Source organism: Brassica oleracea, chromosome C1, assembly GCF_000695525.1.
Source record: "Brassica oleracea var. oleracea cultivar TO1000 chromosome C1, BOL, whole genome shotgun sequence".
NCBI classification, from domain to species: Eukaryota; Viridiplantae; Streptophyta; class Magnoliopsida; order Brassicales; family Brassicaceae; genus Brassica; species Brassica oleracea.
Window position 1 is genome coordinate 9,257,769 of NC_027748.1, and position 21,137 is coordinate 9,278,905.

General features: G+C 26.9%; 1 protein-coding gene across 1 annotated transcript; it reads right to left on the bottom strand.

The window, feature by feature from the left end:
• Nucleotides 1-1,475: 1,475 nt before the first annotated feature.
• On the bottom strand, nucleotides 1,476-7,227 carry LOC106326285 (protein TRANSPARENT TESTA 12-like). The gene is made up of 7 exons (XM_013764302.1): nucleotides 6,916-7,227; nucleotides 2,716-3,347; nucleotides 2,453-2,509; nucleotides 2,127-2,365; nucleotides 1,907-2,025; nucleotides 1,735-1,821; nucleotides 1,476-1,653 (listed from the first exon to the last, which is right to left on the bottom strand). The coding sequence occupies exons 1-7, from the start codon at nucleotides 7,225-7,227 to the stop codon at nucleotides 1,606-1,608; spliced, it is 1,494 nt and encodes a 497-aa protein (XP_013619756.1). The 3' UTR covers nucleotides 1,476-1,605.
• Between the last annotated feature and the right edge of the window lie 13,910 nt (nucleotides 7,228-21,137).

The following is a 21,137-nucleotide window of genomic DNA, read 5'->3' on the forward strand; positions in this document are numbered from 1 at the left end:
AAAGCACATTATATAAACTATAGTCTAAAAATTATACTTTCTAGCAAAATAATATCTCGCAGGCTATAGTTGGTCGCATATATCAAATCTTTATTGTTTCGCAGGCTTTCTTTAAATAAAATCTAAGCAATTACCTAATGTGATTAAAATATATATATATATATCAATTAATGATTTTAAACAATAAAGATTTGATAATAATTTGTATACTTTTTATCATTTTTATTTATTTCTTTATTATTAAAATAAATTACATAATTACATTAATCATATAACAAAAATTTAGTTTTTTGTATATGTTGTATTTTGAATTTTTTAAAGCGAGTACAAATTACTAAAACTGTTAAAAGTCTCACATAAACTTTTATGATCAATGTTTAATTTTTTTTCTATATTAAGATACAATGATTATAAGACCATATGAAGAAATAATTTTATTTTAATAGGTTTTTATGTATATATATATATATATATATATATATATTTCATATCGTTTAAATTTAAACTATACATCGTATGAAAATGTATAGTTATATTTTGATATTTGCATTGAACATATATTGAAAAGTTAATATTTTAATTTTGAAATTTTCATTGTTTTTCAAATGATTATAAATTATTGAAATTATCACACATTAAAAAAAAATTCGTTGGTGTAAACTTTTATTACACAAATATGCAAATAATCATAAAATCATATTAGTAGAAACTTCATTTAATAAATATTCATATTAAAAATATATTTTATATATATATATATATATATATATATATATATATATATGTTAATATCATTTAAATTTAATTATATATCATATACAATAGATAAGATTGATTGTTTTGATTTATTTACCCTAAAATGATTGCGAACAAACAAGAGTGATAGTTTGATTTATATGCACACACCAATTTATTACATAATAATAACTGATTTCTTAGTTATTTAATAATATACTTATTATTTTATTATTTCATAATATGCAGAAAAACATAAAATAAATATAAAATATTTATTCTGCAAAAGATGCAGATCTTAACCTAAGTATGTATCTCTTTAATTATTTTAAATCATAAACATTTTCTAAATCTCATGTCAAAACAATCAAACGAAATGAGAATAAACTTCAAAACCAATATTTATATCGAACAATAACCAAAATGAAAAAGAGAAAAATATTGAAGATAGATAGGGTTATCACGTGAACGTAAACTTCTCATAACTATAATTAATTTTTAAATTACTAAATCATGATATAATACCGAGCTGACATAGTTTCATTGTAATCAAATAGACCTGAGATTTTTCGACCTAGACGTTAGGTTTTTATGCGGTAAGTGATTTTTTGACCTATTTTTTTTTAAATGGGATCAACTCATCAGTAAATAAATTATGTAATTAACAAAAAGTTAAAAGTTGTTTAAAGACCAAAATATTAATTCAATCAAGAATATAAATTTATTTTTCTGTATAATATTTTTTAAATAATTTTTATATAAATTTATCATGTGCAAATCGCATTTCTTATCCGTAGTCAAAAAAGTAATAGACAAAGCAATATGTTTTAAGTGAATGTTAAAACATCAATTATTCACATATTGAAGAGGCTACTTCTTATCGTCCCACATATCTAATCGCTTATTCGCTTTTTCCACCTGAATCATTGTATAACAATAATCACCTTAATAATTTTGACACGCAGTATATGATATGACTTGGTATCACGTAACACTAACCTCTTTATCCCAATCTGTTCGGTACGTGACGTAAAGTAAGATGAGGGTTTGCATGAGGGTACCTCCAATCATACCAGTCCATATTCCCTATCACCACAATCACATAAAATTAATTTTACTATATAGGTATATAAAGCATACGTTATGCAGAAAATACTGTAGAAAGACGAACCTTGGCTTGAAAATTGAAAGTGAACCCTAAAATACACCCAACAGGAATACCAACAATATAGTAACAACCAACATTTACATATGCCACGAATGTTTGCCATCCACATCCCACGGCCACTCCTGCAAACACAAATACCAAAAACCGAGTACTATTTAGCCGGTTTGGTTAACGTGCACTGGTTTTCTCCGATTTAAGTTAAAAACTAATTGCAAGTATATACCGCTCAGGACGGGCTGGATTCCATTGAGGATGATGCTGACGGCGAGAAACGGGCAGAGGTCAGAGACGGCTTTAGCCACCTCATCATCGGCCGTGAAAATGTAGCTGACGTATTCACGTGACACCATCACCGCGAGTGCCTCCACGACGGAGATCACGAAGGAAACAAAAGTCGCCATCCATGTAGAGAACAAAGCTGATTTTGGATTTCCTGCTCCAAGTTCATTACTTGTCCGTACACTTCCATTGTTTTTTTTTTTCAATTTATGATTTAGTTTCAAAAATGTTGGTTAATATTTGAACTAACTTTGAAATATAAATACAAACCTTGCAGCCGCATTGAAGCCTACAGAGACCATGAAGGATAATGCTGAAATTGACATACTACCCAAAAAAAAAATGACAAAACTAAATAAATAAAGTCATATTTCTCAACATCATTAGGTTGAAAAGTTTCCAGGTGTATACAAAACTATAAAATACTGACTTGTTTTCATCCTTAATCTTTATACGGGTTTGACGATTAATACGATCCAAACGCAGAAAATTAAAAAAAAATGACAAAATAAAGATAATTATAATGGACTTACCAGATGGAGAGAGAGTCTAGAGATAGAGCAGGGTCTTTAAGCAGACCAGCGAGAAGAACCAGAATTTGCGAATACCACATTTCCAGACAAATCATCACAGCAGAACCAGCAGAGAGTTTAAAGAAGCTCCAAAGACCTTGGAACGATCTCCAGCTAAGACCAGTCCATGTATGTCTAAATCTTTGACTACTTGTAATATACAAAGTCTGGGCCACAACTATAAGCCACCAAGAGATAGTCAGAACATAAGCGATGCCCATAAGACCTAAGCCCATCACGTAAACGGTGACCCACGTTAGCACGGTCTGGAGGAGAAATGCAGCGGCTGAGATGTACGCACTGGGTGTCACCACGCTTTGGGCCTGGAGGAACTTTTGGGCCGTGAAGTTGACGGCGTAAGCGAAGATCTGAGGGATAAGTGCAGCAATGTACATGGAAGCCATGTACGACACACTTTTGGGCTCGCCTAGGAGGACTAGAATCGGGTACGAAAAAGTGTATAGTAGTGTCAAAGGCAAACCAACCAGAGCGAGGACGATCGTTGCTCTCTGGAGATATATCCCAAGCATATCATAACGGTGTGCTCCATGTGCTTGTCCACATAAAGTCTCCACTGCACTTCCCATACCTAACTGTAAAAACGAAGTTAAAATGGTAACAATGTTTCCCAAGTTTTATATCTCTTATTTAAGAGACGTCTCTAAGCTTTTTTAATTGAAAACTAAGAGATCGTATCTTATATTACGCTAAGAGACCCAACCTAAGAGCCCTGCAATAAACATGTTCTAACGTACTAATAATAATTCGATTTCACAACTTGTGTTTTTCTGGTCTAATATTTATTTAAGAAATTATTATTCTAGATTTATTGGAAAATGAAGGAAGTTTATACTATATTTTCTCTATGTTCCAGGACCTACAAATATAAATGATCATATATAGCAAACTATACAAATTTAAACATGAAAAAAAAATCAAACAAAATGAAGCAAAAATTGCTTTTGATTTTTTTTATACAAATAGCACAGAGTATATTGTACTGTATCTTTAGATGGTAAACAAAATAACCTAAAATATATAGGATAAAAAGCATCATCACAGGCTGTAATCCTTAAACAATGGCTCAAAATCATTATATGGTGACAATTTATATATATTTTAGTTTTTTATGGTCATATACAGTATAAACTGTATAAATTAATACTCAATAAATTAATAAACACTATAAATTAATAAAAAAAATATTCCGAATTAAACCGGCTCAAAATATGACACAAATCGATAAAATAATAAGATAATAATTTTTAGAAAGTTCTAAGCAAATATATGGTCCCATTAAATCATAAATTAATTCTATCTATATATACATTTTATATAAGTACAAACTAAACATTATATTGTTGGTTTTATATCCAAATATCTATTTTCGTAAAATTTCAATGTACTTTGATAATATTTAGTAAAATTATACCTAAAACCACATTTAAATTATATCAAACATAAAAATATAAACCAAATAATAGAATAAAACAATTTGAAAGTCTAATTTCTAAAATTTAGTTAATATGTATACGGTAAAATGAACTATTTTCTTATTGTATAAATAAAAAATAGAAAAAATATTAAAAATGATTTTTTGTAAATTAATAACTCTATAAATTAATAAAATATTATAATCCCAACATTATTAATTTATAGAGTTTTTATTGTAGTTATTTTGTAAGTATTGTTCCAAGATTTGTTGAGAAATGAATTTAAAATAAAAATAGAAAGACGTACATTAATAAAAGTTAATCTTTGAGAAAAAAAAAAGAAAGAAGTACAAAATCATTGAATAAATGGTAAATAGAAAACGAAGGAAAAATATGGATATTAATACTAGAAAAGGATAGATGATAAAAGTACCATTAAAGTTACAGGCCTTAAATCCCTAACCATATGGAGACACTTTACACATAAAAAATTAATATTAACACATTAAACGAGGTTAATCACATCTATATCTAAATTGATACTCACCAATTTCTCTTCTACAAATTCTAGAAATTTGCACCTTTACCACTAATCCCCTGTATATTAATTGAGGAACATTTGAAAAGATGTAACCTCAATTTTGTATTAATTAAATTAGGCCTCAATGCATAGGTGGCACTCAATTAGGTAGTCAATTACATTCAATTGAAAAATAAGTAGGTCCACATTCGATTTTTATATGTTGTTAGATAAATAAGTTGGTCAAACTATATGATATAATGATATGATATGTTATTTTCTTTCCTTAAATCAAACCTACGGAATTACCATAAATGACTAATATATATATGACAATTAATGATTTTAATAATAAAGATTTGATAACAATTTATATCTCCTCCATCATTTTTTGTTTAATTTTATATTATTAAAATAAATTAAACAATCAAATTAGCTATAAAAGTAAAATTTAGATTTTTTCTTATATGTTATATTTTGAATTTTTAAAAACGACAATAAATGACTAAAACTATTAAAATTATTATGTTAAAAATTAATGATCAATGGTTTAACATTTTTATTATAAGAAGATACACATGATATTAAAACCATATGAGTAAAAAATATCATTTAATGATAAAATAAATATATATATATATATAGATTAAACACTATATACCATAAGATTACATAAATATTTTAATATTAAAAGTTTCAATGAATTTTCAAGAACATTTATAAATTATAAACTTATTAAAGATTTCAGATTGAAAATTTTGTTATCGATGATTTAAATATTTTGTTATAAAATGATATGAATGATCATAGAACCGTATGATTATAAATTCTTATTTAATAAATAACTATATAAAATATACTATTCTTAGAAAAATAGGTTGGTCCATCTTAACTTATATTACACTTTTTATTAAACTAACTATCGAATTGATAAATAACGTACCAAAAAATGTTTTGCACTTTCCTTAAATAAAAGCTACGAAATTACCTAATATGATTAACATATATGTGAAAATTAATTATTATGAATAATAAATATTTGATAACAATTTTTGTATCTTAGTTCTTTTTAAAAATTTTATATTATTAAAAGATATTAAAAATCACATTAAATATATAATAAAAAACATTTATATTTTTTATATGTTATATTTTGAATTTTTCAAAACGTCTATAAATTATTAGAAATTTGAAGATCACCACTCTTAAAATTTTGTGATCAATAGATTATTTTTTTTGTCATAATAAGTTACAAATGATCATAAAATTGTATTAATATGAACTTTTATTTAATATTATAAGAAGATACACATGATTTTAAAACCATATGAGTAAAAAATATCATTTAACAATAAAATATATATATATATATATATATAGATTAAACTATATACCATAAGATTACATAAATATTTTAATATTAAAACTTTCAATGAATTTTCAAAAACATTTATAAATTATAAACTTATTAAAGATTAATTCAGATTGAAAATTTTGTTATCGATGATTTAAATATTCAGTTATAAAACGATATGAATGATCATAGAAGTGTATGATTATAAATTCTCATTTAATAAATGACTATATAAAATATACTATTCTTAAAAAAATAGGTTGGTCCATCTTAACTTACATTATATTTTTTATTAAACTAACTATCGAATATTCGAATTGATAAATAATCTACCAAATATTGTTTTTGCACTTTCCTTAATTAGAAGCTACGAAATTACCTAATATGATTAACGTATATAAAAAAATTAATTATTATGAATAATAAATATTTGATAACAATTTTGGTATCTTAGTTCTTTTTTAAAATTTTATATTATTAAAAGATATTAAAAAAATCACATTAAATATATAATAAAAACATTTATATTTTTTCTTATATGTTATATTTTGAATTTTTTTGAAAGGATAAAGTCAAAGTAAATATGGATTTAGAATAGTAGTTATATTTTACTAACCAAAATACCGAAAAAAACCGAACCGAATCGAAACCAACCCGATATCTGGATTGAACACCCCTAATCCAAATGAAGCCAAACTATTGTTTCATTCTCCAAAATATAATAAAAATAATAACTTAATTCCGTGCAAGGCACGGATCTTATCCTAGTAACAGTTTAAGGAAAAACAATTACTGCTAATGATTTAATAATATCACCAAGTCCACAACGACTCCATACATAAAACTCAACTTACCATGAGGCCATAGGCGAGACTGAAGCAGCTGTTTCCGATGGAAGCGGCAGCGAGTTCTTTACCGCCAATATGTCCGGCAAAGATTCGTGCAGAGATATTCATTCCGCTATTGACTATATAGACAAGTATCGCCGGAAGTGCTAAGCGGAAAAGTAGTTTCATTTCTATACAAGCGCCTAAGTACACGCGCCTCCGGTAAGGAAGGCTACTCTCCGTTAAAACACTCTCGAGTCCGACGTCCGATGGAGATTTTTGATCCACCAACGGTCGCAGTATATCTGTTCTCTCCGTCGTCTCATATGACGCATCCATAACGTTTCTAACAACAAAAGTAGAAACAAATAAAGCGTTTGGTTATATAGAGTGAAAGGAAATGTGAGGCTTCTGAAATAAGAAAAATGAAGATAAAGAGAAACAAAGCCTTTGTGTGTGTATAAATAGGCATTGGATTCATTATATTGTATATAATTTATATGGTTGAAAATGATTTAGATGGCTTTGTTGATTTTCAAAAGTATAATAATATGATATTAAAATCTTTAAGGATCTAAAATAAATATTATATTTATTCCTTCCAGAATTTAAAATTGGTCTTGTCGATAGGCATACTAAATATCCGGGTACGAATACGAGCATTTACACTTCCATATAAATAATAGCAGTGGACACAGACAAGGTGTACTCGAACGAAATTGTTACGGTAATCTATTATGAGACCAGGCATATATTTATTGTTTTTAATTGTATTTTGGAGATTTCAGTTGTCAATAAATGGGACCATTGGTACAGCAGAGTCAGGACCCAAGACTTACCGCTAGTGTTTAGAAAACCAGACTGGACCGACCAGTCAGACTCTGATTCGGCCATCTAACCAGTTCCGGATTATATTAAAAACTGGATTTGAGTTAAATCAGTAAATCCGGTCAAAAATCGGTGAAATTCGTTAAAACCGATGATCCGGTTCGATATTAAAACATGATTTTTCAAATTCTAGTAATTTTTTAAGAAAACTGCGAATTTTTAAAATATTTCATAAAAAAATCATATTGTTTTCTAAATATCTCTCTAAATAATTTTTTTAAATATATTTTTTAAATTTTTTTTATTATCATATCATTTTTAGATTCTAACAATGATATAAATTTTTATAGTTATACATATATATATAATTACTTAATATAAAATATAATTTAAATTCCGGTCTGGTTACCCAGACCACCTCAAGTTTGAGTAATAGAACAACCGGTTGACGTAAAAAAAAATAAAAATAAAATAAAATAATATATAATTTAAATTTAAATTTGGTTGAACCAGTATGACCATTAGTCCAGTCACAATGCCGAGCCAATGTCTGATCCAGTTTTAAAAACATGGATACTGAAAATATGGATATGTCTAACTTTTGAATCTAACACTATTAAAAATAAATCACTCGTTAGAAGATAGGTCAGATAATCGATCGATACAATAAATTATAACTAATTTGTATAATCAGATAATTAAATTAGTCGCTTCCTTTTAGTGGGTAATAATATCAATTTACTTTCTTTTTAATATCAAAAGGCTTATCTATTCTAGTATCAATTTACAATGTGGTTGATTTAGTCAGTATGTGTTTAAAAAAAAAAAGATTTAGTCAGTAATAACAACAATGTTGGACGCATGAACACGGAAAATAGTTTGTTCTTGTTGGACTTTATTGTTGTCTTCTTCCACGTGTAGTTTGGTATGTAGTTTTAAGTACTTTTAAGTTTTAAGTTTTAACTAACTTCGAATATTGGCACGTGTCTTTAACACATTTGCGATAACAAATGCGACTATCTTGGTACACTCCTTGTCCGGACCACACCACAAATGTCCAATACTAGGGGAAATGGTACAGAATGCATTTGGAAGAACATGAGTACATATAATCGAATCCTCTGTATATTATTAAGAGATCTTGGAATTACTAAATTGAATTAGGGAAAAAGTTATAATTTGATGTAATTCGCAGTAAAAATTATGTGGTAAAAACTATAGATTTATGTTGTAAGTTTGTTGTAAACATATAAGTTATTATATGTGCTCAAATGATTGATTAGTGATATTTTTGATGTATAAGTTGAAGTATATATTATTTAAGATAAATATTATGGATACCAATAATAATAACATTTATTGTAAATTTGATAAAATATACTAAAATTAAATAAACTAAATCAAAGCTATGAAATATATTTGAACTTATATTTATTATAAAATAGGGTGTCTACATATTTATATATAATTTATACAATGAGTTTTCACTAAATATGAAACTATTTTTTAAAAATAACTTATCAGTATTTTATATATATAATTTGTTCTACAAAAAAAAAATATAATATTAATAATATTTATTAAAATTTTAATAAAATATTATGTAAAATAAATATATATTAATTTAAATTTAACTAAGATATTTGAACCTATGTATTATATATAATAAAAAGCACCCATATAAATAAATAATGTAATGTTATAACAAAAGTCACCAAATAGGATTAATAATTAAAATTATATAAAGTGTTTCAATAATTTCATAGATAAACGTAGACAACTATAAAATGAATTTAGAAAAAAAAATTAAATATAATTTTTTTCAGAAGTGAACGCGGGGTTTAAGTTGAAAACCAAACCAAAATACTAACTCAAATCTTAACACATGTAATTTCTTTTGATGTTGAGTTACTACTTGATTTATTAATTTTATTAAAGTAATAACTCAAAAATGTAACTCATGCATAACACTTTATAACTCAAATAGTAACTCAAAAATAAAAAATTAATCCATGATTGGCAACATTTTTTTAGTTATCCTTATAACTCAAACTTAATCAATGATAACTCGGTCACCAGTCAAAGCCGTTAAATATAATTTCTTTTAGTTATCTAGAAAAGGCAATATTTGTCTATATATTTTCTTTTTTATATACGTTGAATTGTGATAGACAAATTTTGTATCAATAAGTATAAGAACTAATGAATATTATCTAAAATTATTTATACTTAAGATAATTTTAAAAAACTTATCATGCTTTCAAAACAATCACTACATACATAAACTTTGTTTGATTTTTTTTTATCATTTATTGCTGCATATTTATCTATTTTCTTTTTTCTTATAAATTACAATTTTGAATAAGTGTTTTGGGTTTTAGTAAAAGTATATTTTTCAAACCGAATTTTTATTTATTGCTTCATATTTTTGATTCATCATATTTTCTAATAATCTAGATATACTTGGCGGGTCAAGTTTTAATTGACTAGTCTTTTGAACTATGTCTATCGACATTAGACAAACCAAATTGCTTGTAATGAAAATTAGATATATATATATGTATGTTATCTGACGATACAAACAAATAAATCTAAGTTTGGTAAATTTTGAATATGGAAGTTTAGTACCATTCTAAATCTACTGTGCCATTTCGATCACACTTGTGTGTTTTCTTTACTTATTGTTCTAAGAAGAAAAAGGAGAAGAAAGAAAGAAAGAAAGAAAGAAAGAAAGAAAACTTGTCCCGAGAAAAACACGTGACAAAGATGTTGATTACTATAGTTATGTTTTTTTCTTCTTTGGGCTCTGCTTGTTATTCTTTGGCTTCTGCTATTCTCAAAAAGAAAAAGAGGTTGACGTGATATGTGTTCTTTGCATTGCGTACGGTGTTTTGCTTTGTCAAAAATACATGAATTTAATAACAATAAGTTATTTTCACGAGATAATGTATCGAATGCGGTTGACAAAGAAAAATGTATCTAATGCAAATTTATTGATGGTTACGAAGATGATCACTCCAACGAGTACGTGCACAGAGTAATTAATTATACGGTATAAACTCTATAAATTAATACTCGATATAAATAAACATTATAAATTAATAAATTTATCTTATTTCAAATTTAGTTGGTTTAAAATATGATAGAAATCGATAAAATAATAAGATAATTATATTTTTAAAAATTCAATGTAAATATATGGTCCCATTAAAATCATAATTGATAATTTTTGTATATATACATTTATATATGCACAAAAAAATAGTTGTATTATTTATTTTATTTCAGAACAGAATTATCTCTATATTTTCACAATACTTCAATATATTATGCTAATATGTAGTACAATTATATCTAAACCACATTTAAATTTTATAAATATATTTTATATACATGAAATAATATAATAACAATTACGTGAAAGTTGAATTTCAAAATTTTAATTAATATATATATGGTAAAATCAACTATTTTGTTTATTTTATTAAACAAATTTCTAAAATAAAAAATCCAGAAAAGGAATTTTTTAAAATTAATAAATCTATAAATTAAAAATATTTCATAGCCTCAACATTATTAATTTATAGAGTTTTACAATATTTTAATATAGGGTATTTGACTATTTGGTATTTGGTTTGATTTTGTTTTGCGTTATTTTACACTTAAATAATTATTTTATTAAAATTAAAGTATTGTTTTCATAAGTTATTATATTGCATTATAATACGGGTTAATAAATAAAATAAATATAAATATTTATTTTTGAAATATGTATTAAAATTACTCTTTCCACATCTAAAATATGAATATATTAAAATTTCAAATTACATTTTTCATAATCACAGATTTTTTTTGTGAATAGTAACAATTTAAAAATATGTTTTACAATTACAGTTTTTATAACATTATGTTTTCAAAATAATAATAATTCAAATAATTTTTTTTAAAATAAATCATTATAAATCTTAGATTGAATACATTTTTAATCTATTAACAAATTAAACACAAGTAAATGTTCTTAAGGAATATCGCAAACATAATCAACAAAGGGGTAAGTGAGATATGATAATATGCTAAAATATTTCTTCTCGAGTTCGAGTTACTTTGAAATAAAAATCGTAGTTATACAGAAAGTGTAAGCTTGAGCTTCGACCCGTGCAAATTGCCTAGTAATCCGGTAATATACGACACTAGGTTAAGATCTACGCCATGTGCGGGATGAGATTATGTATATAAATGATTTTACATATTAAAACAAAATTTGTGTTCATTTACGTATAAGGTAGTAATCACATAAATCAAAATAATATCTCTTATTTATTGACAATTTTTCTTTTTTTGTAGGTAAATCAAAATAATCATTTTATTTATATTGTAATTAAATTTCAATGATATTGAGTTTGATATATAGTATATTTTAATATAAATATTTATTATTGAAACTTCCTACTCATATGATTTTATTAACATTTGTATATTTGCTATAGCAAAAAAATTAAACATTAATTAAAAAATTTCAATTCGAGATTTTATCAATGCAAATTTCAAAATCAAAATATTAATGTCTTAATATGTTTTCAATGCAAATTTTGAAATAACATAGTTGTGTATTTTTATATGATATATAGTTGAATTTAAACTATATTAAATAGACATTTATCTATATATATATATTAAATGAGACTTCATATTTATACGATTTTATGATCATTGGTATCTTGTTATAACAAAAAAGGTTAAACCATTGATTACAAAATTTTCAATGTGAAATTTTAAACATTTTTAGTAAGAAAAAAATATCATGGTTAATGATATAACATATAAGAAAAAAACTAATTTTTAATTACATGGTTAATGTGATTGTTTAATTTCTTTTAAATAATATAAAATTAAACAAAAAAAAAAGAGAAAAAAAATTGTTATCTAATCTTTATTATTTATAACCATTAATTGTCATAAATATGTTAATCATATTAGGTAATTCCGTGACTTTTATTTAATGAAAGAATGAATAATATTCTTTTGTACACAACTAATCACTTTGATGGTTAATTTAACAAGAAGTATATTATATGTTTAGATGTACCAATCTATTTTTCTGAGGATTCTAAGAAGCATCCTAGTGATGATACGTGACTACAAAAAAATGTTGTAATATTTCTCAATTAATATATAAGGGATGGTTACTTTTAACTAGGAATGGGCATTCATGATTTCGGGTCGGATTCGGATCAATTCTTTTCGAGTCGGTTCCTCTCGGCCTGAGTCCTTGGGGATCTAAATATTTGACCAACTAGGTATCTGATATTTTTTGGTTTGGGTCGAAATCGGTTGCTTTCAGATCTGGATCGGTTCATATTTATAATTAAAAACCTGTAATTTTGGCTATGTATCGTATCCGGATCAGTTCAGGCATTTAAAACCCGAAAAGATCTGAAGTACTCGAACTCTATCAAAATTTAGCAAAATCCGTCGTATTATAATTTACCTAACATTTTATAAAATAATCAAAAATAACTTATTAATAATTGAAATTAAATATTTTTAAATTAAAAGTTTCATATTACCAGAAAATTGTAGGAAAATAATAGTGAAAATTGTATTTGAAATTCTGGTTAAGCAATATAGTGATCTTTTGAAGAAAAATCTACACTATACCATTAAATGTATGTTTACTGTGGTCATTGTGTTTTATGCTCCTCATCTAAGGAAACGCACCACCATCTCTTTTTTTTAGTGTGGTCATTTGGTTTTTGTTTGCAGGCAGAGTTTCCACTAACCCACTGCAGGACATTCATTCTGCAGCAGCTTGGATTAACATGACTGGAAGCTCCTCCTCACCGTAGGCTCGTTGTATTCTCGAGCTCATTTTCCAGGCCACCATTAACTCTCTTTTTTTTGAAGAAAAATCCACCATTCACTTGATTTGAATGAAAAGAACATGAGAATTTTCTTTTCCAGGTCTTAGTCGGCGCAAATGATTAGGGCTGCAGTGGATTGCCAAGTACATGGCAGACTTCTCTCCATCAAACAATCTTCCCGTGAGACGTCTCTTCTCCAGTTCTATCTCTCTTGTATTAGGCTACCTTGATGGTCAGCTTCTTTTGTCTTTTCTTCTTGTATTGGATTGTTATGGGTTTGTTATATGTTGTAATAAGTTGGTAAGCAACATGTAAATTCTTAAAAAGGTATGAGTTTAACATAAATGTATTTCTACTGAAGTTGATGGGATCAACCGACTTGGTATATATAAAAAAATAGTAAACACAGATTTTGGACCCTAACGAACCACGAGATGCTCATGGTTGATGAAAACATATATAACAAAGATAATAACAAAATTCAGTAGAAGTAAAAAAAAAAACTGATTTTGAACCCTAACTAATTCTCAACATGAGTTCTGAGTTTTTTTAAACATGGGTTTCGACAAGTTTCTTATAATTATATTTTTTTGTTGTGTGTGTTATATTAAGTTGAAGGAATTATGTAAGTTTGATGAACAACTGTGTTGCATTTTAAATATGATCACTTGGCTCGGTATATTATTAGTTTAAAAAAAATAAAAAAGATAAGTTTGTTGTCAAAAAAAAAACAGAAGTTTTAACCACAGGGTGGTGGGCTAGTGGTCTTGAAGTAGTTACAACACCGATACGGACCCGAGTTCGAATACCCCCTGTGGCCACGGAACGCTTTAAACCCTCCCCAAGTTTAAAGTTATCGCGGCGTTGGTGCCGGATCTTTGGGTAATGGGTATTAGTGCCGGCTGGTTCCGGACCAGGGGGATTAGACGGTTGGCAATCGGAAACCAGGTGCGGATTATGGGCCTTCGGGCAATCAGAAACCACTTGCGGATTACGGGTCGCCGATTGAACCTCCTGTTAGAAAAAAAAAAAAAAAAGAGAAGTTTTCTTGTATCTTATTTTCTTATAGTTTTATTTAAGGGTGAATTGGCGGAAGGTACAAAATGGAAGAAAAAATTGGTCAAATAACCATATAATAAAGTGGTGTTGAGATGTGACAGTTTTATACAAAAATAGAACATTTTCTCCTTATATGCGCATGTGTCCGTCTGACACAATATGAAACGTAAAAATTGTACTATACTATAAGTGTTTGACAAATAATACAGAACAATCAATTATCAACTGCCACTAGTCAATCCAAGTTTAAAAAGAAGACACCCAACCCACATAACATAATAAGGGCCAAAACATATTATAATCTCCAATTATCAAAGGTCTTAGTCAACCCAAACAAAAAAAATGAGGAAGAAAAGGAAGATGGAGGATAAAAGGAAAAGATGAGGTTGTCGGAGAGAAGAAGAAAAAAAGAAAAAGGCCAAGAAGAAGAATGAGGAGGATATGAATGAATGAAGAGAAGAAGAAGGAGGACAAAGATGAAAAGAAAGAGAAAATAACTACATGTTGTAATATAATATACTATGTTCGTAAATAAAATGGTATAATATAATATTTATAATACCCTATACACGATTACATGTTGGTTGTTGGAAAAAAACAACAAAGCAATACGAGAGAATTTGTGTGTTGCATTAGAAGATTTTGTCCTCTAAAAAATCTAGACCATTCATTCAATTCATAACAATGACATACAAATGTCTTTTTTTATTAACATGAAATTTGATTTCTATTCTACTTATTAATAGTGGAAAATATATGATAGACTATACTATTTTATGTTCATTGTTCATCTTCCCAGATACGTTAGATGTTTATAACTTTATTTTCTTCCACAATCATAAACATGAAAATAAATACGACGGGAATGAATTGACTGAGTATATAAAATTCAAGAAATTATAAAACATTTTTTGATCATTCCTTTTAAAGAAAGAAAAGAAAAAAAGACGTGAGGAAAATGTTTAAAGGATATTTTTTTCCATTAATACATAATATACAAATAATATTCTAGCACGTATCTTCTTATGATTACTTACTGAATTTTAGTTTTTTTGGCCATTTGTGCTAATTTCCCTTTATTTAATACTACACAAGAATTTGATCCGCGCGGACGCGCGAATGTTATTTTAATTTGCAATGTCAATTTTTTTAGCAATTTTCTTGATATAGTTGTATATATATAACCATGTTAATTAGGGATGGGTTTTTCGGTTTGATTCTGAATTCGGCTTGGTTTATTTGGGTCTAGAAAAACTTTAACCAAAGTCAACTCAAATTAGTTTAGTCTGGTCTGTGTTCAGTTTGGTGCGTATATAGTTTGGTTTGGTTTTATTTGTGCTTGTTTAGTTCATTTGCGTTGATTTTTTAGTTTTTTCAGTCCGGTTACAAAAATATAAACAAATTATCATTTGACACAAAATCATTATTTTTTCCATTTTAAAACATAAAGCCAAACATCACAATAAGCATGTAGAAGATGTAATCTAATAGTTTTATGTTGTTATCTTTAAACCTAAGATAAATAACATAGGTAATTTTTCAGTTGTGATATTAATGTGATAGATTCATATTCTTTTATTTTATTTTTAGTTGTGTTTTTCTGTTAATTTTGAAGTAAAATATAAATAATTGTTTAGGTTAAATGGTTAAATATATAAAATCTTAATATTATTAATATATTTAATTAATCTAATTTAAAAATACTTCAGTTTTTGGTTCAATTTAAGACCTAACTATTTGGATTGATAAAATCTTCAACGAAATAATTTAGACATATACTTTAGTTTGGTTTGGATCGGTTTGGGTTCGGATGGGTCGGTTTGGTTTGGTTTCGGATGAGATTTTTTGTCCATCCTATTGTTAATTAATACTTAATAGTGTATTTTTTTCATCACTTAATAATGTATTCTATGGTGATAAAAAAACAAAATTATAAATTAACATAAGTTATTCTTGTTAGATATATATCTTGTGTTTACAAAAAAAGATATATATCTTGCAAATGGATAATATACATTGTAGGAATATAATAAAAAATTTACAACGGAAAGTATCTTTATTATTGTTATTAATATCATAGCTTAAATTTAGGGGTTAGTTATGTTAAGTTAGTAAGATGTTCAATGATTTTAGGAATATTTACTTGATCTCTTAACAACTAAATGTACTATATCGATAGAAAAACTTTAATTTTGAGTTAATGCTATGTCTAACTAAATTAAGATTTGCTTGTTAGTGGGGTAAGAAGTTAATGGGCTTTTTATTTCTTAGTGTAATATGCCGTGGAGTACTATAAATAATAAGTAAAGTTTTAGAGTTAATACTAGTGGTATTACATTGTAATTATTTAGGAAAACTAAAGGTTAAATCTTATGTTTATTGTTGTTTTAATAGTTTAGATATATAACACACATTTTAAAAATGTTTATATATTTTATGATTGTATATATATATATAACAATAATGTTTACCTAAAAATGGGTCTTCACGTGTTGGTTAGAAAAAGGATTATGTATAATAAACAAAATTAGCAAGTTAATTCCTTTAGCTTAGGAAATTTTATTTTAAAAAAGATTAACATTAATTAAAAAAAACTCACATCCCAATTGAAAAGACCATAGCTAAAAAAAGAATAAGGTCCACGAGAAAGTATGAATGGTATATTAGATGAGATGTTGGAGACATTAAGAAATCTAAACTAAATTATTTAAAATCTATATTTGCACGTCGTAGAATAGTAATTTACTAAATGTTCGGAATATTTAGTGGATCTGTTCACGGCTTGTCTATATAATACGAAATGGAAATTAAGTTTTAATATAGGAATATACTAAAGTTTTCTTCAATGTATAATATACTAAATCGTGATTTGGAAGTAGATATTTTTGTTATTAATGTGAAAGCTTTAATTTAGGGGTTTGTTATGTTAAGTGAGTAAGACTTCAATGATTTTAGCAATATTTAGTGGATCTATTAACAATTTCGAATATACCTAATCGATAGAAAATCTGTAATTCTTATTTTATATTACGAATGATTTTTCTGTTTTTATTTAGAGTAAGTTTTGAAATTATATTTAAAACTACTCTATACTAAACCGGATAAAATTTTAAATTGTATGTACTTCTTGTTACACATATAAACCGGTTTAGTGATGTTCTCGTTAATTACATTATTATAGTTATTTGGTAGTGAATTTTTAATGTTATTTGTTGTAAAATGGATAGTAAAAAATTTGGCATTTGATTTTACACTCTTGGTTTACTAACATATAAACACCTAATTATCCAGAGAGTGGGATGTGGTAGTCGAAAGATGAAACCAAGTTTTATTGGTATGAGAGATACAAATATAATTATTGGGTAAACAAATTTTAATGGGCTTGTTATTTCTTCTAGTTAAATGACGTGAAGCCTAAAACTAATTTGTAAAGATATAAAGATAATGTCAGTGGCATAAGTTGTAAATATTAGGGAAAAATTAGGGTTAATTTCTAATTGTACTTCAGTTTTAATAGATTAGATGATATCAGTCTATTAGAGGCGGAGTCAGTATAGTTGGAGTGGGGTCAGCTGACTCCACCTATTTTTAAAGTTTTGTTTTGTATCTAGCACTTATTTCTAAAGTTTATTTTTTTTATTATTAAAATTATTTTGTGACCCTATTAAAATAATCAGACGACCCCACAAAGAAAAAAAACATGAAAACACAAACACAATTAAAACAATAATTATCATTTGTAGGCTCAGTTTTGGACTAAATATTGATCTTGCGCTCAATTTAAGATTAACCCACTTAATTAAATAAGAGAATAATTCATTTATGAATTTTTATTAATTATTATTAACTGATGTTTCGTTTTTTTTTTGCCAATTTAGTCTTGTTGTCATGTTTTACTGTTCACTAAAACTAAAAAAAGGTTTTCATTAGATGTTTTCCAGTAAACCTTAATCCCTATAGATCATATATTAAAGTATATAATTTTTTTTTTGAACTTTATTAGATAATGCCTCAATTTCTAATAAATATTTTTAACTTTATTATTATTTATTAATTCAATAGATTTAAATTATAATAAAATTGATCTTAAATTATCTAAATACGAATAAATATAAAATATACATAAAAAGAATTTGTATCCCTTACACACCAAACCTCTCATATTTGCAATCCATACTCTATTTCCCCTTAATTTTTTTCCCTCCATCATTACCATTCCCTCCATTGTATGGTATCTCACATTTTACACTATATTTCCCTGATTTGCTCTATATTTCTTTTTAAAAACTCGACTCCGGCAGAAATTTTTTTTGACTCCACCACTGAACATGTCGCACCGGAGCTTCTTGACGAGATCTTCATAAGAACAACTATGGAAGTTGTAAACGATACCGTTTCTCAAAAGATTGTCAGGGCAACATTCCTAGCTATGTTCCTAGGATACTAAACCGGAGATTATCAGAATTGGGTCTGGTCCGGTCTGATTGTATAGAGACGAGCTGGATCCAGTCGGTGCTTTTCTGGACGGATATACAAGTGTGTACGTCGGAGAAAGTTCTACTTGAGAGGAATGAAACCTTGATGTATATCAAGAGGAAATCAGATTACGTTCTTGAACCGATTTCAAGAACCGGTTTAGAATCGATTTGGAGGAAGATGATTAAGCTTGAGACTCCGACAGCTATAGCTTTCAATCCATACGGCCAGGGACGGATCTACCCTTTACAAGAAGGGGGCAACTACCCCCAGTAAAATCTATAAGTCAATCTATACGTTACATTTTTGTAGCTGAGTTGGTTAAAGTCCTCTTTCTACACCCCCACCAACTCGGGTACAAAATCCTTCCAGCCCTTTTTTATCTTTTTTTTTTTTTCTATTCTCTAATTTTCCTTCTTTGTCCATGTCTTGTATTTTATCTCTTCTTTTAGGAGGCTCTATTTAATTGGGAGTTTTAGATGATTTACAACAAAATGACAAATTCACTGCTATTCAAACTTGAATTTAAAATCTTATTTAAAATCCAGTGTTATTAAACTTGACATTTTATAAACTATTTTCAAATTCAGTGTTATTGAAAATATTATAAGTTGTGGAGTTTTAAAGTTTTCAAGTGATTTTAGAGTGTTTGTGTGGAGTTTTTTAGTTAAAAATTTTAAAACTCAAATCCCATGGTTTTAGGTGATATTCTAGGGTAGTTTAACAAAAATCATTTTAATCTCTATAATACAGTGAAATCATCTAAAACCTCATTAAAAATCAAATCATCTCAAATTTTAGATTGAATACACCCCTTAATGACGTTCTATTCCTTTCAGAGTTTTGTTCCCAGTTTTTTTTCATTCAAAAACTATTTTATTTTTAAATATTTTGTTTTAAACAAATATTCCAGTATTTTGTTAGTGAGTCTTTCTTGATCTTCATTTAGTTATAAACATGTTTTTGTTATCTTATTTTTAGTATTTTATTTTATTCTCTATAGGTTATCCTTATTAAAAGTAAACAAAACATTTATATAATATTATTAAATAAAAATATTTTTATTAAATAATTTATGTCTCCACTCAAAATATTTTTTAGATTTGCCACTGTATGGTATGCCAATTTTTAAAGTAGGAGAATATGAGAGCAACTACAAAGTATCTCATTCAAAATTTAATATATATAAAAAAAAAATAAGTGATAGAAAGAAAGGGGATTTTGTCCAACAAAAAAAAAAAGAAAGAGAATATGTCAAAAGAAAACTTCTAATAAGCTGTTCAACTGTCAGTCTGTCACATGTTCATTTCTTAGCCACTTTACTTTTGGTTTTAAATTAAAATGTATTTCATCAACAAAAAGTACATTAAAGTAATAACGAATTGTGGCTAAATTACTTAAATAGATATTCTAACCGATAAATATGCTTTGAGAAGTTGGATCTTACTTCTAAATCAGGTTGAGGATGGGATTGAAAAGAAAAGGCAAATTTGGGTAGATGGTGAAGACATACAGCTATGGAAACAACATGAGAACAAGTTTAGCAATAAATTATCACCCAACAACACATGGGAGCAGCTCAGAGAGACTGTGAGTTGCTCATGATGAAGTACCAGTGTCTGGTTTACTTATGGAACACCTAAGTTCACCTTTATCTTGTGGTTAGCAATTCAAAACCGTCTCACTACAGGGGATCTAATGGAAAGATGGAATGCCAATATCAATACACAGTGTAGTTTGTGCCATGCAACTGTGGAGACTTGAAATCATTTATTCTTCTCTTGTCAGTTCTCTGCTCACGTTAAGAGACCTCTCATGAGAGGAATTGTAACGGTCTTGGCCCGATGAACCTTATCAAATGTTTTATCCCAAACTTTTTCGTTCAAAAACTCTTATTAAAACTCAAATTGTCTTACATAAAACCAAACTCAACAAAACTGAAATGTCGAATAAAAACTTAAGAAGAAATAGTTGAAAGAAAGGAGTCATAAATGAAAGTCTCGAGAAAACACTTGCACCATACAG